This window comes from Ailuropoda melanoleuca, chromosome 8 (genome assembly GCF_002007445.2).
Source record: "Ailuropoda melanoleuca isolate Jingjing chromosome 8, ASM200744v2, whole genome shotgun sequence".
Classification (NCBI taxonomy): domain Eukaryota; kingdom Metazoa; phylum Chordata; class Mammalia; order Carnivora; family Ursidae; genus Ailuropoda; species Ailuropoda melanoleuca.
The window spans coordinates 8,160,084-8,179,518 of NC_048225.1; the positions used below are offsets into that span (position 1 = coordinate 8,160,084).

The 19,435-nt window shown below is 36.8% G+C and overlaps 1 protein-coding gene across 2 annotated transcripts in view; it reads left to right on the top strand.

Moving 5' to 3' along the window:
- The window catches only part of SIK2 (salt inducible kinase 2), a 126,472-nt gene that overhangs the window by 15,982 nt on the left and 91,055 nt on the right, over positions 1 to 19,435 (top strand). For both annotated transcript variants that reach the window (XM_034665732.1, XM_002921099.4), the window contains exons 2-3: positions 3,187 to 3,303; positions 6,099 to 6,162. In XM_034665732.1, coding sequence (XP_034521623.1) covers positions 3,187 to 3,303; positions 6,099 to 6,162 — 181 coding nt within the window. The remainder of the gene's footprint in view (positions 1 to 3,186; positions 3,304 to 6,098; positions 6,163 to 19,435) is intronic.

Below are 19,435 nucleotides of genomic sequence, written 5' to 3' on the forward strand. Positions count from 1 at the left end.
TCTTGGCCCATATGTATGTCTTTGGAGAAATGCCTGTTTGTGTCTTCTGCCCATTTCTTGACTGGATTTTTTTGTTCTTTAGGTGTTGAGTTTGATAGATTCTTTATAGATTTTGGACTAGCCTTTATTTGATAAGACATTTGCAAATATCTTCTTCTATTCATAGGTTGCCTGTTAGTTTTGTTGACTGTTTCCTTTGCCAGGCAGAAGCTTTTTATCTTGATGAAGTCCCAATAGTTCATTCTTGCTTTTGTTTCTCTTGCCTTTGGAGACCTGTCTAGCAAAAATTTGCTGCGACTGAGGTCAAAGAGGTTGCTGCCTGTGTTCTCTAAGATTTTGATGGATTCCTGTCTCACATTTAGGTCTTTCATCCATTTTGAGTTTATTTTTGTATATGGTATAATAAAGTGGTCCAGTTTCATTGTCATGCATGTAGCTGTCCAGTTTTCCCAAGACCATGTCTTGAAGAGACTATCTTTTTTCCATTGGATATTCTTTTCTGCTTTTTCGAACATGAGTTGACCAGAGAGTTGAGGGTCCATTTCTGGGTTCTCTGTTCTGTTCCATTGATCTGTGCATCTGTTTTTGTGCCAATACCATACTGACTTGATTACAGCTTTGTAATACAGCTTGAAGTCCGAAATTGTGATGCTTCCAGCTTTGGTTTTCTTTTTCAACGTTACCTTGGCTATTCAGGGTCTTTTCTCGTTCCATACACATTTTAGGATTGTTTGCTCCAGCTCTGTGAAGAATGTTAATGGTATTTTGATGAACATGGATGCAAAAATTCTCACCAGGATACTAGCTAATAGGATCCAACAGTACGTTAAAAGGATTATTCACCACGACCAGGGTGGTTCAACATCCGCAAATCAGGCAGTGTGATACACCGCATTAATAAAAGCCCTGACTATTAATAGGAGCATGCTAACACATGCTTTTTCTTTAGTGCTTTACTTTTTCATAATCCTTCCAAGCAAGGGATAACAGGGTAAAGGTATAAGTATGTACACTTAAAGATAAAATTGAAGAGAGAATTAGATTTTGTCATTTGAGAATTTTTTGGTTGAGAAAAGTTGAATAATGAGATTTATGACTTATTAAGGTTTATTTAGATAATTTATGTATTTTTCAGTTTTTCATTGTTTGAGGCCAAGGTTTTAAAAGAGTATAAGGTCTCTCTTGGTAATACCTGCTTTAATTGGAATTTAGTGTCTAAATTTTTTCTTTAACATTACAGTCTTAAAAATATGATAATCAAGATATTCTTTTTCAATTTATTAACTGGTTCTGACCCATTTCATTATAAAAGTGGTTTTTTTGTTTTTGTTTTTGCTTTTTCTTTTTTTGGTGAGGGGCATATCTCGACATGCTCCGGCAATTGGAGGGCAAGACATTTTCTTCAAAATAAGCATGTCTGTGAAACTCCATATTACCTTCTTGAGGAATATTGGGGAAATTAAAATATACACTTATGCTTTTACCTGGCAGCTTTTACCTAAAGTAATTGGTAATACTGTATCATAAAATTGAGGAGGGGGTCGCTTTAAATCTATTTAAATTTAAATAAATATTGGGGTGGTCCAATAATGTCCTTAATATTAAGTACAATATTGATCAGTCTCCTTATCCAGCAAAGTTTAACACCTTTTACTTTTTAGAATATTTTGATTTTGGAAGTAATATACCATCAAACATAATGAAAATAATTATCACAAAACCTATGCACTTTACTGTCTAGAGAAGGAACTACCCCCTTTCTTCTTAGGCAGTAAATTTAATTTTATGCATTATATTTAGTAATCTGATTTCCCCTGGGAAGCTTGAGTTCTTCTCTGGGTTACAATTAATTCAAATCAGGAAATAAGCTGTGGACAGCACATTAGAAATAGAGATTGGTAAGAAATAAACCTTGCAGTAGAGCTTTAAGAGGTAACAGCAAAGGACAAAGCCATAGGAAAGAAAAAAAATAATAACTGTATAAACAGGAGTCTAAAGAAATTAAGTGTATCAACAAGATGAGTCCTATATCCTTGGATACCTTTTAGGAGTATTGAACTATTATAGCACATAAAATAATAATAAAAATTATCTTGAAACAAGATAAAACTGAGTTATGTTCAGAATACTTTTTGGTAGACTGAAGTACATTTTAGAGTTTCTTCAGAACTTGTTATAATCAAGTTTGAGTGGTTCCCAATGATCTGAAAATTTTAGTTAAATCAGAAAGGCTTATTTCCTAACCAAATAGCTACAATTTCAAAAAAAGATCAGTTCTTTTTTGATTGCATAGAAGAAAGTACATGATTCTTGATTTCTAACTACCTAGTTATTTACCTTCAAATGCAGTTCCTTCAAATTGTTAATCTTGGGGTGGTTTGGGTTCCTATCTAGTTACGATAGAAAGAGTCCATATTTTTAAAAATCAGATTCTTTTAAGGAAGTAAAAAACTAGGTAATTACTAACAGATGAGTTTTTGCACTTTGATTTTTAAAATAAAGTTTAGGGGAGCCTGGGTGGCTCAGTCGGTTAAGCATCTGCCTTTGGCTCATGTCATGATCCCAGGGTCCTGAGATTGAGCCCCACGTTGGGCTCCCTGCTCAGTGGGGATCCTGCTTCTCCCTTCCCTTTGCCCTTCCTCCTATTTGTGTGCTGTCTCTCAAATAAATAAATTAAGACTAAGCCAGTTGGTATCTTTCATATAAATTGATTTTAATATTTTATATTTAGCCCCCCCCCAAAGCTGTGTCTGTATTCTTCGGAAAATATCACTTGCTTTCCTAGAAAAGCTGTATGTCAATATGACCTGCCTTCTCCTTGGCTGATCATTAATTCACGGGTACTTCGCAGCAGGCTGATAACAGGTTGAAGTTGCTGAGCTTTTATTTCTTCGGTTTATAAGTGAAATAAAACATTACAGTTATATTAAAAGAGAAATATGTTAAAGTAACTCTGCAGAGTTATTCTCCTTAGCACACTGAAGATACTCCTAAACAAAATCACCACAGTGCCTCACGTGTGGTAGATGTTTAAGAAATACTTGTTGAATGAATGAGTATTGAATTTAAATATTTTTGTTGTCCTAGGAACTTAGAAAGTATCAGGTGCCCTGCATTCAAAAAATTCCTAACTGGATAATGTTAACCATCATATACTAATTTTATTTATTTGTGCCCGGGACACAGGTGGCGATAAAAATAATAGATAAATCTCAGCTGGATGCAGTGAACCTTGAGAAAATCTACCGAGAAGTACAAATAATGAAAATGTTAGACCACCCTCACATCATCAAACTTTATCAGGTAGGATATAACCTTATTCCTCTCCATGCTTCTCACATCCTGTTTTCTTTTTTGCATTATCTTTCTCTTTTATGTTAATTTCCTTAGTCCATTAAAAAAAGGAATAATTATATGGTTTTTATTAAGCTGAGTATCCATTTTCTATATTTAAGTAAAAAATTAGGAAATAAAAAACTAGTAGCTTAATTTTAAGTTGTCTCTCAGACTGTAAGTTATTAAATTAAAAAGTTTGTAGTCGTGCATTCGTGCATTTATGATACTCAAGCCTGTTGGCTTTTGGTGGTGGTACCATAAATGAGGATATGGCAGTTTTGCTTATTTAAAAATACACACTGTTCATGTTTTATAAAATACAAAGGTTAAAATAGTATATTTCTTAGTGGCATACTCTGTAATACTTAGAGCCAAATCTTATATTTTGTTTGGGTTATTTTGTCAGATAAAGTAAAGGACTCATTTTTTAAAAAATAAACTTCGTTGAGATATAATTTTTATAAAATAAATTGTACCCACTTCAAGTGAAAGCTATGTTTTTTAAAAGGAAGATCTTCTCCAGGGTGCCTGGATGGCACAGTTGGTTAAGTGTCTGACTTTTGGTTTCAGCTCAGGTCTTGATCTCGGGGGTTGTGGGATCCAGCTCCATGGCCAGCTCCGTGCTCAGCACAGAATCTGCTTGGGATTCTCTTACTCTCCCTTTACCCCTCCCCCCACCCATGCATGCTCTCTCTCTTTCTCTAAAATAAATAAATAAACCTTAAAAAAAAGGGGAAGATCTCTGATTTTTAAAGAGTAATTCATATTGAGGAATGATAATGTAATATGAAATTTTTTAACACTTCTATTCATTAATATGTAGAATTTTTATATTAGAAAACTATTTTTTTAGAGTGGGAGAGAGAAAGAGAGAGGGAGAGAAAAGGGTGAGAGGGAGAGAGAGAATCTTAAGCAGGCTCCATACCCAGTGCTGAGCCTGTAATGGGGCTTGATCTCACAACCCTGAGATCATGACCTGAGCCAAAATCAAGAGCCCAGCACTAAACCAACTGAGCCACCCAGGCACCCTATTGGAAAACTATTTTTAAACTAAAATGTTACAGTATACTAGCCAATGACTTTGATCTCCATAGTGCTATGCGTGCACCCAGTGGTATGCTGAACTCAGCCTATACTGGCTTGTAAGAGCTGATTGTTAAATTTTCACATGTTTTGCAAACCAACTAATACCATGTTAGTAGCCCAAAATCAGCTATGGTGGGAGTATTTATACCATAGAAATCTGTTTACAAGTCAGGGCCTTTTTTTTTTTTTTTTTCCACAGAGCGCTAATACTAGCACACCACTGTGTGCACTCACGTGGGTTAGCACAAGTGTCTCTTGGACATAATAAGAAAATATTAGAACTTCTATGCTTATTTTTTATATCTTCTTGTGTGCATTCTGTAATGTATATAATGTGTTTATACAGTGGCAAAGTATGTAATTTGTGTCTGCTTATATTCATATAAACATACACATATGTGTGTGTATATATATATATGTATATGCATGTGTAATACACATTTGGCAAAACAACTTGTTAGTGATAGAGATTTGCAATTAAAAAGGTGTGGAGACCATTGCAGACCATAGTATTACCATTAGAATGAAAGACCATGGTGTGCCACTCGAAACAGTGCCTAAAGTTCTAAAACTGCTGAAGGCTTCTTTGGTGGTATTTATATCAGAGTATTTCTCCTTTTAAGCTTTTTTTTTTTCCTTAGAGGATACTTATAAAAAACTAACCCATATCCTTAGAAGTCTGATGAACCACAAGCCAAACTAAGATTAAAACTACCATGATTCACAGAATTCCATCTTTATTTGAGCTAAATAAGTGGTTAAATTGACTTACTATTTATCTTATTTAGACTGCAGTTGTAGGTAGCTCTTAGTTTTCTGGCCTGATTGGTAATAGTCCTAAACCTACATGTTAGGGCAAAATCAATTTCCAGCCTTTTAGTAGATAGCAGTTAAATGTTCATTGTTATCATCTGCCACTACATAAAAAGATGGTGTTACAGAGAATCTAAAATTCACTCATTTTGTACTTATAAATTCATTTCCTTTTGGTTCAGTATAGTATGAAATACCACATTTGTGACACTGACATGCTTCCTTTTCGAACCTAGAAAAACTGATTTGAATAAAACTGTATAGCAGTGGAGTTATGAAGAAGCTTTTGAACAGTGTTTTTAAAATAACAGTAGTTTGTAGCAATATTATAGTAGGAGGAATATCCTGTTGTGCCAGATTACCCAGGTTATAGGCCTGATGAACCCAGCTCTCTTTTGTTATTCTTAATCGAAGTCTACCTATAGCACAGGGCTAGAAAAATCTGTGAGAAGGTGGTAAAAAGTTGATCTTCAAAACTCCTGTTACCGATATACGTATTTTTTTTTTACTTGAATGTGCGTAATAATCACATTTTTTGTTAAAAAATTTTTGTTAAAATGGTGATTCTGTGTCAGCAGGTCCGGGGTGGGGCCTGAGATTCTGTGTTTCTAGCAGTTGCCTGGGCAGAGCTGCTGCCACCAGTCCATGGAACATGCTTGGAAAAGTGAGGATCTAGATTTCTCACAAAAGCGTTAGCAGAAGGATATTGTCAGTCTTGCAGACGTGGCCACCCTCTGAATTATTCATAAATTTGATACTTTTCATTAGTAGTTTTATTTAGTAACTCCATAGAATGTTGAGTTGCAGTAAAATAGAATTGCAGTCCTTTCCTGTCAGACTAATATGGAATTATTTATCAATAGGTAATGGAGACCAAAAATATGTTGTATCTTGTGACAGAATATGCCAAAAATGGAGAAATTTTTGGTAAGTATTTCACTATTCTTCAAATTTGTTTTTAATTTGAAAATGTCACTAATATTTATGAATGGAGTATTTCCTATTGATTTTCCTGCTTGTTTAAGAGTTGGCAACATGAACTAGAAATTAAGCATTAAAATATAATAAAATATTCAGTAAAATACAGATAAGGAATATAATGTGTTCTCTTGTATTCATGATGTTTATGTATTAAAGCTATTGCTTAATTTCCTCATCTGTGTGAGAGAGATGGCAGAATTACAGACAGGAAGAAACTTGCAGTCATATTGCAAGGAGGATTTTCTTTCCTTTACCTTTCCTTTTATCTTCATTTTTTTTACCTTTCCTTCCAGGGGAAAAATTAGTTGACAAATACTTAGTGAGTTCCTGCTATGTCCCAGGCATTGCTGTAGGTTTAGGGGATGTAATGGTGATCTAATAACCTGGTCCCTGCCGTTGTGGCTTGTATAGTTTAGTAAGCTACTGACTGTAGCTGTGCGACCCCAGGCAAGTCACTACAGCTCTCTGGGACTTGGTTCCTTTATCTCTAATGAGGAGAGGTTTTAATTAATTGGTTTCTGTGATCCATTCTAACCCTAAAAAAATTACAAATATTTTGTTCTAGTTTTCATCTCCTTTAGTTTTATTCTTGTAGAGCCAGAACACTGTACGTAGTCTAGCCACTTCTGGTTTTTAACCTGCACATTTAAATCCAAAATGGTTTTTAAACAGCCTTAGTGAGGAATTATTTACATACAGTAAATTGCACATATTTACTGTGTACAACTTAATAAATGTTCACACACACACACACACACGAAAGAAACCATCACCACAGTCAAGATATCCATAATTTCCAAAAGTTCTTTTGTGCCCCTTTTTTATCTCTTTTGCTCTGCCTCACCACCAAGCAACTACTGATCTATTTTCTGTTACTATAGATAAGTTTGTGTCTTGTAGAGTTTTATATAAATGTAGTCATACAGTATGTACTTTTTTTTTTTGGTCTGGCATTTTTCAGTATAATTATTTTATGATTTATTCATTTTGTTGTGTGTATCAACATATCCTTTCTTTTCACTGCTTAATAGTTTTATCGTAACTATCTTTCTGTTGTATGAATATACCCCAGTTTATCCATTCATGTGTTAATAGATATTTGGGTTGGTTTCGGTTTTTGGCTATTACACATGAATTGCTGTGAACATTAACGTACAGGTCTTTAACTTACAGTCTACCTTCAAGTAATTGTTCACGACTTCACATATAGCATGAGTCTTAAAATAATATACCATTATTTTGTACCTCCTGGCTTTATTATCTTGTCATACATTTTACTTATGCCTATTTTATAAAATACAAAATACAGTGTTGTTGCTTTTGTTTAAAAAGTCAATTATGTTTTAAAGAGAGTTCAATATTTTTTAAAAATCTTACATATTTACTAGTGGAATATCATTGCCACATCCTTGTATGTAGATGCACATTTTCATTCCTTTGTGTAGATATATACCTTCATCTGGTGTCATTTTTCTTCTGTCTGAAGGATTTTCTCTGGCATTTCTTGTAAATCAGGTCTGTTGGTGATGAAATCTTTCGGCTTTTGTGTGTCTAAAATCTTTGTTTTTGAAAGATATTTGTATTAGGTATATAATTCTAATTCTTGGGGTTTTTTTCTTTCAGTACTTTAAAGATGTTGCTCCACTGTATTCCCATTTGCATTATTTCTGACAAGAAACCTGCTGTCATCTTTTTCTTTATTCCTCTGTGTGTAATGTGGCTCAATTCTGTGGCTGCTTTTATAGTTTTCTGTTCATTACTGGTTTCAACAATTTGGTTACGATATGCCTTTGTGTGGTTTTCTTCATGATTCTGTTCTTTGAACTTCCTGGATCTGTGAATGTACAGCTTCCATCAAATCCAGAAAATTCTCAGCCATTATTTTCTTGACCAGTTTTTCTGGCCCACCCCTCTCTCATCTTCTGTAGGGACTCCAATTACACATATATTAGGCTGTTTGAAATTGTTCTACAGCTCACTGATTTTTTTTTTCCATTTCAAAAAATTTCTTTGTCTCCTGTATTTCATTTCAGATAGTTGCTATTTATAGGTCTTCAAGTCCTAGCATCTTTTCTTCATTGTCGAATTTGCCATTAGTCTCATCCAGTGTTCTTCTCATCTCAGACATTGCAGTTTTCTGCTCTGTAAACTTGATTAAGGCCTTTTTTTTTCTTTTTTATATCTACTATGTCTTTAGTTAGCTTTTTAAACATCTGGAATACAGTTTTAATAACTTGTAACGTCCACATGTCCTAATTCTGGTAGCTCTATCAGTGCTGAATCAGTTTTGAACTGTTCGTGTTTCTTCCCAGTTTTGGTCAGATTTTCCTGCTTCTTTACATGCCTGCTAGTCTTTGAGTGGATATCAGACATTGTTAGTTTTACCTTACTGGTTGTCACATATTTTTGTATTCCTATACCTCCTCTTGAGCTTTGATCTGGGACACAGTTAAGTTACTTGGAAACAGTTTATATCATTTGAGTCTTCCTTTTATGATTGGAGCAGTGCTCAGTCTAAGGATCATTATTTCCTACTTTGGAGTACTCTACTCAATGCCCTGTGAATTTGGGGCTTTTTTAGCCTGGTCAGTAGGAACAGGCAGTGTTCCTGGTACCAGGCACTGTTTTTTCTAATCCTCGTAGACGGTTCTTTTTCTGGCCTCGGGTAGTTTTCTCACACACATGTGCCAGTCAGTACTCTCCTGGATGCTCAAGGGGGACCCTAGCAGATCAAAGGTTTGCACTGTGTGTACCTCTCTCTTCTTTGGTACTCTGTTTTGTTACCTCTATTCAGCTTGTTCTCCCTAGACTCTCAGTTCTCTCTCCTCAACTCAGGGACTCTGCTGGGCTCTGCCTACATCTCCCTTCCCTATCCTGTGGCCTGCACCCTCTCTTAAGGCATTAGTTCAGGGTATTCATGGGTCTCACCTCATTTATTTCCTGCCTCTCAGGAATCACTCTTCTTTTTTGCCTGATGTTCAGTGTGCTATAAACCAATGTCTCATATATTTTTGTCTTTTATTTGTTGTGGGGATGGTTTGGGGAGGGTAAATCCAATCCCTGTTACTCTGTCTTGGTTGAAAGCAGAATCCAATCCTATCAAAATTATCTTTAATTTTAGCTATTTTAAAAGGAAGAATTGGGGATGCCTGGGTGATTCAGTCAGTTAAGCATCTGCCTTTAGCTCAGGTCATGATCCCAGCATTCTGGGATTGAGTCCCGCATCAGGCTCCTTGCTCAATGGGGAGCCTGTTTCTCTCTCTGCCTGCTGCTCCCCCTGCTTGTCTGCTCTCTGTCTCTGACAAATAACTAAAAATCTTTAAAAATTTTTTTTAAATGTGCATACTTCTGTAGTTTTGATAAATGTATTATTTAAAGTTCTAAATAGATAGTTCTGATTTAATCATTTTTAATTGTATTTCAGGAAAGATATCTTTACTTTTTTATGCTACTGCTTATTGAGCTTATTTAAATTCTTAAGATATTTATTTAGAAGCTTCTTAACTAATGCTACAATGGAACGGTATGGGCTTTGAAGCCAAGCAAATCTGGCTTACCATGCGGGCTATACCATATTACTTGTTGCATTGCTTGGGGCAAGTTTCTTTCTTTCCTTTTCTTCTTTCTTTTCTTTTCTCCTTTTTTCTGTCTTCTGTTCTTTTCCTTTTTCTCTCTTTCCTGTTCTTTCTTACATTTGCTCATTCATTCAATTTAGTCAGTTTTTCAAGAATTCTTTATTGAAAACCAGTTATGTGTTACATATTGTTCTATGTGATAGGAATACCACCATGAAGAAAACAGACAAAAATCCCTGTTATGAATCTTACATTCTGGTGTGAGGAGAGAGATCATAAAGAAATTAAGTGAATTATATAGTATATTAGATGGTTGATAAGTGTTATGGAAATAGAATAGGAAAGGGAGGGGTTGGGGAGTACAGAAGTTGATTGCAGTGTTTAATAGAGCAGTCGGGGAAGGCCCCACTGACATTTGAGCAAAGACTAGAAAGCACAGTCAGATAGACATGGAAGAAAGAGGGTCATTCAGGGAGAGGGAAGAGTAAATGCAAGGGTCCTGAGGCAGCAATATGCTCGGTATGTTCAAGGAATAGCAGGGAGGCCAGTATGGCTGGAGAGAGTTAAGCAAGAGGGAAGAGCAAGAGTGAGCAGGGAAGAATGGGAGATGAGGTCAGAAAGGCAAATGGCAAGCAGGAGTGGGGCAGATGTGGGGACTTTGTAGGCCATTGTAAGGACTTTGGCTCTTACCTTGAATAAAATAAGGGAACCATTTAGAGGGATTTGAGCAAAGAAGTTGATAGCATCTTATTTGACATTTTAAAAGCACCACTCTGGCTGCTATATCGAGAATAGTAGTGAGTGAGGTGGAAACAGAGAGCAGGTAGGAGACTGTTGCAGTAGTCCTAGTGAGAGATGATGATGGCTCAGCAGGGTAGTAGCAGTGCACATAGTGCTACGTGGTCAGACTCACAGTATGTTGTGAAAGAGGATGCCTGGGTGGCTCAATCGGTTAAGCATCTGATTCTTTATTTCTGCTCACGTCTTGATCTCAGGGTCATGAGATCAAGTCCCGCATAGGGCTCCATGCTGGGTGTGGAGCCTGCTTAAGATTCTCTTTTTCCCTCTGCCCCCCCCCCCCCGCACCCCCTGCTCACATTTGCTCACTCTCTCTCTCTCTCTCTCAAAAAAAAGAAAAAGAAAGAAGAATCAGTAGGATTTCTTGATAGATGGAGACCATCTAAGGAGTGAGTATGATTGGTGAAAAGACCAATGTCCTATCCCTAAGGCACTCAGACATTAAAAGCTTGGGAAAATAGGAGGAGCCAGCAAAGGAGACAAGAGAATGCAGTGCCCTGGTAACCAAGTGAGGAGAATGTTCTCGGGAGGGTGGTGTGAATGAGTATCTATGTCAAATGGATAGATCAAGAAAGATGAAGAATGACAGTTGACCATTGTGTTTGGCAGTTGGTAAGAGCAGTGTTGGTGGAGTGAGTGGGTCAAAAGCTACCTAAAAGTGTTTTAACAGCAAATAAGAGAAGAAAAATGGAGAGGCAGAATAGACCACCCTTATAGGGATTTCTACTGCAAAAAGGGAGAGTATAAATGGAGAAGTAAGAAAGAGCAGTGGTGTCAAGAGGTTAAGTCTTTACCCAGTGGAATATTTTTAAAGCTTGAAGTTATAGTTTTATGAGTAAGCTAGAAATAGCTATTACTTGTGAGATGTCATTTCTGTGAAAATGGAATATTCTAAATTTTTTTACTTGCCAAGATTTTTGATGTTAAAGGTTTGGATCACATTGTTTTATAGAAATTGAAATATAATTTTGAGATTTTCAAATGTATGTAGCTTATTTTTAATATAAAATATATAGGGGCACCTGGGTGGCTCAGCCGTTAAGCGTCTGCCTTCGGCTCAGGTCATGATCCCAGGATCGAGCCCCACATCAGGCTCCCTGCTTGGCGGGAAGCCTGCTTCTCCCTCTCCCACTCCCCTTGCTTGTGTTCCCCCTCTCTCTGTCTCTTCTCTGTCAAATAAATAAATAAAATCTTTAAAAAAAAAGAAAACTAGGGCGAATATGGAACTTAAGATAGAGTAAACTGTAGATTCAGGTAGGTACAAGCAAAGAACAGTCTGGTAGCCAACCAGTTTCTGACGTGAACCCTATGAGGAAGTAAAACAGAAGTGAAAAAATGCAGTCCATGGAGCATTAATCAAGTAGTGAAAAATATGTATAATATTTTAAGTGAATTCTGAACCAAAAATGTTTTAAGTCAGTTGGACACTTGGATGAGAAAGAACCACATAAACAGCATTGAACTGTGTATTAAGAACCGTACATTAAAATTTACCTTTTATGTTTATAACCTTGGAATTACTCTTTATTACACTTTACGAGTATTCCTTTAGTGCCTACTTTGTGTTGGAGGGTGTTGTGTTCCTTTTTTTATTATTATTATTATTACCTTAGTTTCATATTTAATTGGCCAGCAAAGCATACCCTGTGTTCTTGAAAAAGTGACTTGAAATTAAATCCTTCTGTTTCCACAGTCAACACCCTGATCTAGGCTTTCATCACCTCATGTCTCAATTATGAAGAACGCATGTTTTACCACTCCCTGTTTCTTTTCCAAGCAAGTACATTTTTGATACAATTCCTGTTTAATCTTCCTCAGATATTATTTTTTATATTACTACCGTGTTCAATAACCTTCACCTCCCATTACTTTTTGGATAAAATCCAAACTCTTCCATTTGCAAATAGGGTAGCTCCACTAAGTAAATGGATATACCCAACTATTCCTTCCATAAGTCTATGGATCATCCTTGGGTATAGACAACCAAACCGCACATTATGCTATCCACTTATAATCTTCTTTTTTTTTTTTTTTTTGGTCTCTCTTGGTCTGTAGCTTTCTCTTCCAAGTTTTTATTTTTAAAAAAGTTAGAAATGTACCAATGTAAGAAGTCAAATAATTCTTTGTTCAAAACCAGCGCAGCTTCCCATCTTCCTCCCCACCTCCATTTCCCTTCCTCAGAGGCAACCACTTTCACTTCTCTTAGCTGATTAGATTTACCTCCTTTTCCCTTAGTAAAATGTTTATATTGCTGCTGCTTGCTTTTTCCATTTTAGGCATAATCTTTCAAATACTTTTTGAATTCTTTCCCTAGTCCTTATGTAAGAGGTACCATCTTTTTTTTTTTTAACTCTGTTTTTTTAATTTGAGAGAGAGGGAGTGAGTGAGAGAGAGAGAGGGAGCATGAGCGGGGGGTGGGGGTGGGGGGACGTAAGAGAAGCTGAGGAAGAGGGAGAAGTAGACTCCCTGCTGCAGGGAGCCCTATGCAGGGCTCAGTCCTGAGACTTCGGAATCATGACCTGAGCTGAAGGCAGATGCTAGGCCACCCAGGCTCCCCTGTAAAAGATATATCTTGAGAGAGGTGTATAAAGACCAGTTGTGAGAGACCTTGAGTGTTTGGATGAAGGGTTTGGATTATTTCTTGGAGTGGGCATCTGAGAGCCAGAAGGTGGTGATGTGTATAAGGAGTTTTTTAGGAAGTTAAATCCAGCAAGGAGGTGGTAGTTTGAATTAGAGGAGAAGGAAAGAGGCCATTTAACAGACTGTTTTAATTGTCTAGAGGTAAGAAGCTGAATGCCTAGATTAAGATGTTATTTGTTGGAGTCATGAGAAAAGATTTTAAGCAAAAGTCATTTCTAATTCTAAAAATAGCAAGTAATATTTATTGAGCACTCACTTTTTGTTGGGTACTATTTAAAGTACTTTATATGATTTATTTGTTTAAACCTCACAAAATCCTTAGAAGTTAGGCACTGAAAGATTCAGTAATTTGTCCAAAGTCACATAGCCAATAAGTGGCAGAGTCTGAATTTGAACCTTGCAATCCCAGAGTCTGTTAATAATTTACTCTACCACATCCCAAGAGTTCTTATTGTCAAGAGGAAAGCGTCGAGAGTTAGGATTTAAAGCAAACGTGATTAAAGAATATTTGTGATGTGGTTGACAGCAATAGAGAGTTCTGGTTCCCAACTAGAAAAGTACAAATTAGCTTTTAAATGTGGTGTTGGAGATAATAGCAGGACATTTAGTTTGGTATGACCTGTTGGCAGTTGAAGATATGAAAGCAGACACCATTCAAAAGAGAACTTAAATTCAGCAATAAAAAAACCACCACCGAGTTTAACAATGGGAAAAAGAATGGAACCAGACACTTCACAAAAGAAGATGTATAAATGGCCAAATAAATGCATGTAAATTGTTCATCATTATTAGTCATCACAGAAATAGAAACTAAAAACTACAATGAGATAACATTACATATCAACTAGAATGGTTAAAATTTAAAAGGCTGATCACACTAAATGCTAATGAGGATATGAGCTAGTATTCTTACACAATACTGGGGGAATGTAACTTGGTATAGCCATTTGAGAGAACTGTTTCTCAGTGTCTTACCAAGTTAAATGTACATCTACCTATTATCCAGCAACTCAATGCCTAGGTATTTACCCAAGGAATGTGAAAACAAATGTCCATAAAACAACTTGTACAGGAATGTTCATAGCAGTTTCTTCTCAGCAAGAACAACCCAAATGTCCATCAATAGGAGAACGTCTCCAAAACAAACTGTGGTATAGCAATGGAAGGGAAGATAACACAGCAGTAGAAAGGAATGAACTACTTACACATGCAACAGTATGGACAAATCTTGCACACCTTATGCCCAGTGAAAGAAGCTAGACACAAAAGAGTATATACTGTATGGATATATTTATGTGAAGCTCTAGAAGAGGCAATGCAAATACATGGTAATAGAAATTGGAAAGTGGTTGTCTCTTCACTCTTTCTGGGGTCGGGGCGAATTGACTGGTGGCAAGAGGGAACTATCTTGGGTGATGGGAAATGTTCATTATTATTTTGAGTGGTAGTTATAGAGAGTGTACAATTATTAGATCTCATCTGAGTAACCACCTAAGAATTTGCATTTTATTATATGCAAATTAAACCTCAATAAATCCTTTTCTGTAAAAAGAAATTTATTAGTAAAAGTATAGAGTTGAGAATTATCTGCATAGAAATGATGAGTAAAGCTGTAATTAATAATGAAATCTCAGAGAGAAGAAGGCTAAGAAGTGAGTTTTGATTATGCCTTCTTTAAAAGTGGAGAAGTGTAATTGGTGGAGTAGAATCTTGGGAAGAAAGGACAGTTTCTGTCCTGATTATATAAAGGGGAGATAGCTTGGAGTGAAGGAGGTGTGTATTTGGATATCAACAGATCACCACTGACTTTGAAGAGAATACTTTTCAATAAATTGGGAGATAAAGCCAGATTTCAAGAAGTTAATAGACACATGGATAGTGAGAACAGGAAGAAAGGTATTATACAAGTATTTTTGACGTTTTCAAGGTGGAAGGAAAGAGAGAAGGAAAGAATTGAGGGATAATTAGGGTCTGTAGAATTCAGTATGATGTTGAGGTTTTGTTTTTGATGGTGGTCTTGGTGTGTTTGAGGAAGCTGGATAAGAAAAGAATATAAGCAGCAAACGAGATGGTTGGTGAAACAAGGTCCCAGAGTAGACGAAATAATGGGATCAAAAGCACGGAGGGAATGGTTAGCTTAGAAGAGAGGAATTCCTCCTCTGAGAAGGTAGTGCATAGGTGCAGTTCCAGTGAGAATTAGAGCTGGTGCTGAGGACATGGCTGAGGATATAGCTTTGGGGTAAAATAGAAGCTAAGATGAGTTTGTTAATATAGATTTAATTCATTATGTAATGTAGCAGATGAGACATCAGGGAAAAAGCAGTACGTTAGACGCTGTAGTGCGGGGAAGGGTTTAGAGCAGCTGGTGGTGCTCATATGGTAGTCAAGGGATGAATAAAAGCATCAGTAATTAGCAGTGAGGGAGTTCACGGTAGACTCACAGTCATCAGTGCTTTCCATCCCAGGAGGAGAAAAAGTAGGACAATAAGAATGGCCCAGGTTGGGGACTGGAACAATGTAAGGTCAAATGCATGTAGGAGTCGCTGTGACTAGAGAGGTCAGAGTTGAAATGGCTGACCAGGAGATCCAAGTTCAGGAGAGAGATAAGTGAAGCAACAAAGGGGTCTCATGAGCTGAGAAAATAAAGACAGCGGAGCAATTGAAGGTTATGAAGATGGTGAAGTTCTTTCGGGGAAAAAAAATGTTCATATTCAAAAACCAGACTTCTAACCTTCAGCAGCCAGTACATGACTTCCCAGCAGCTTGCCACTTTCCAGTTCTCTTCTGCTCCTGGCACTGGTTGCCCTAACTGTGCCCTGCTAATTCAGGAAAGGCCTTAGGTCTTTGCACTCTCCTCGTCTGCTGCTGCTTTGCATAGAGAGAGGTTTCCTGTGCCATCTGGTTTTCTTGCTCCATCTGACTAGGTTTACACCCAAAGAGTGATTTAGGTAGCATGCTGGGAATGCATCTACAGTGCATGATTCATGCATTATGAGGTTATGGCGTTTATGCCTTTTATTTTTGTTTGGTTAATTAGATTGTACCTCGTTTTATAAACCGTTGAAATAGCTTTAAAGAATAATATAAAAACAGTAATTCTAAAATATAAATAATAATTGAATCAAAATATATGCAAGAGTGGAAAATAGTCATGGGAGGTGGGAGAAGGAAACAGCAGGCAGTAGGGCCTGAGAACTTCAGACTTGGCTCTAAGCATTCTAGTTCTCAGGGTGAAAAAGAGATACAGTCATTTACAGAATTTTGTCTAAGCTAAAGAAAGATACCTATTCCTCAAAGCAAAACTTTTCTTGGTCGTATATTCTACAGTAAATTTTTCCTTCGGGGTTTCTTATAAGAGATACGATATAAGCCATCTTTTTAAAACAAAAATTCGATTGAAACTGTTAAAACTTTACAGGGGCTTCCATTGTTTTTGGAATAAAGTCCAGGATTCTTATCAAGACCAACAAGCATGATTATACTCCACATACCCTGGCTTTAAAAACAATAAAGATGATCATTTCTTGAACACTTACATGTGCTAGACATTGTGCTAAGTCCTATACACGTACTATAGTCATTTTGTCCTTTCAAAAACCTTACAAGATGGGGACTTACTAATCCTTCATTTTACAATAGAGGAAAAGGAGTTGAGCCGTTTGCCCAAGTCACAGAGCATGCAAGCAAGTGGCGTAACCAAAGCTCAAAGCTGTAATCTGACTTCAGAGCCTGAGCTTTTAACAACTCCACTGTACTTAGGTGTCTTCTTAAAGTTCTTTGAGCTTAAGCTTCTTCTGTCCTAGTGACTTGGCACATTACTGCTGCTTCTGCCTGAGGGATTCCCTGCCCTCCCTTTATCCCATAAGCATGCCAATTAATTGAATTGAATTATGATAGTAGATACCAGTAAATTTAATGTTGTCATTAAAACTCAAAAACCAGGCAAAGCATGTAATGGTTTTGTCCATTTTGGTGGATATAACTGTTCTCTTTTATCTTTCATGAAAATTAGAAGCATTTGAGCCCCTGTCTTCGGTATTTTGGAAACTGGCCAGTGGACTTCTTACCAAATCCAATCTAATGACATAAAACCCGTAACTAGGCTGATTTCCATATTGGTTCTCAAAATAGAAATGTGTAAATTTCCATATCTGTGCTCGTGTTGATCTAGAGCCTTCAAAGCTCTTTGTTCTTTACATATTCAAATCTTGCTTTTTACAAAGGCCTATCTAAAGTTCCATTTCTTCAATGAAGTCTTTCTCAACTAATTTTGTCTGTATTGATTTTTTTTATGAGACCATTGTAGTTTTTTCCTATACAACTCATTTTAGACTTAACACGCTGCATTTCATTGTTATTTAAAGTATTCTTGTGTATCTTTTTATCTCTATTAATTTATAAGCTGCTGAGGATTTAGCACCACATACGGAATTTTATAAACACCTGTTGAATGAATGTTGAATGTAATAATCTACTCTGGCCTTATGTACCTTGTTCCCTCAGGGAAGCCAACAGAAGAACACTGCCAGGTTAAGCAGTGAGAAGTACTTCTTTGTTCAGTTTTTGAAAGGAGTTTTCTGTTGCTTTACTCTTCAGGAGATAAACATGAATGAGGAAGTACTAACTGAATCAGGGGGAGAAAATTGGCTTCCTCTAGTGTACTGAGCAGTTTTTGAGTACTTATTGTTAGTTACCACCCTGCAGTTACATTCTTTCTTGCGACTCCCACACCTCCCTAAAATAATTTTTTCAAAGTGTAGTGGTAAATAACTACGTATAAATTAAATCGGAGTCATTTTTGTTACCCAGTTCATATATAGCAGTCGGTGCTCATCTCTGAAGCTTGGCCCAATAGCGCGGCCTATGTAATGGTGATTGAATTTGCCAAAAAGAGCCTTGGGTTATTTGTTAAAGGATTTTGACTTTTTAAAAATTTTTCTTTGGAGTCATAGGTGTGATTAATGAAGGCTATTCAAGATGCCTACATTCTTTAGAACTATTTCTCTTATTTGTGTGGCCACATGCAGTAAATGGTGCAAAAATCCTAGGGGGGTCACCTCGTCAATTTGGGCACTGTTCAAACAATTAAACCGGTAGTCAGCAGATTCCGGCCTGGTAATTAAATTACCCAAGGCCTTTGTTTTCAGATTTCTGCTCCTCGATACGCTTGCTGTGTCTTTCCAGGCCAAGCATGTGCCTGAGGTTTATTGATTCATTTCCTGTCTTTCCCTTTCAGTGGTGACCTATTAGGATGCTGGCTGGGGTGATTGAAAAGGGGCTTTGTTTTAGGCAGAGTACCTTTAGACACTTGGCTACTCAGAGAACCCGAGGGACAATTTTTGTGGCCTTTGGTTGCTATCTTAACAGCATGAAGGTCATGTTAGAAAAGTTGTTCATTTGCCTTTCTTTAGGAGTTTAAATAAGCTTTGGAGGTTTTACCCACTTTATAACACCAGTATGATTCTGAGTTTTACAGTTACTAGCCTGCGTCCCAGTGGCAATGCTGCTTAACTCTGCCATCACTTCTGCCGTTTCTTCTATTGTGGCTTTATTTTGGATAGTTTCTCATAATTTCTCACTTAAATTACTTCAGCAGCCTCACATCTCTTTGCCTCAAGATTTGTCTTTCTCTTAACCCATCTTCCCATGTTGCCGTCGGAATGATCTCTCTAAAATGCAGATTTAATCCGTGTAGTTTTCTGCTTAAAATATTTCTATGGCTCCCCAGTGCCTTCAGCATAAATTCAGAAGTGGGTACAGAATTGGTATAGTGTTGCGGCCCCACCTACCTCTCCAGGCACATCCCCATCACCTGTTTTAGGAGCTTCACTAGGTGAACATAATCTGTGCAGATGTACAGGTGAATGTTGCTTTCACATACGTGAGGATGGTAGATGTCAACGTAGAAAGAGATTAAGTTGGTGTATTCTTCAGAAGGGGTATGCAAATATTGAATCATCAGGTAAAATGAGAATGTTCTTGGATATAAAATTTTGGATCTGTCCTTTTGAAAATTTATTAGACACATGTAATGTAGTTACCTTTAAAGAGGTCCAGTCTAATTATTTGTAAATCTTTCTAGCTGACTTCTAAGGGAAACTAGTAACTACATGAAAGAGTCAGCATGATTCATGATTCAAAAAGTTGTCCTTGCTCTTCCTCTCATCTCTGTTTAAATTGGGTCAGACATTAAAAGAAAAATCCAG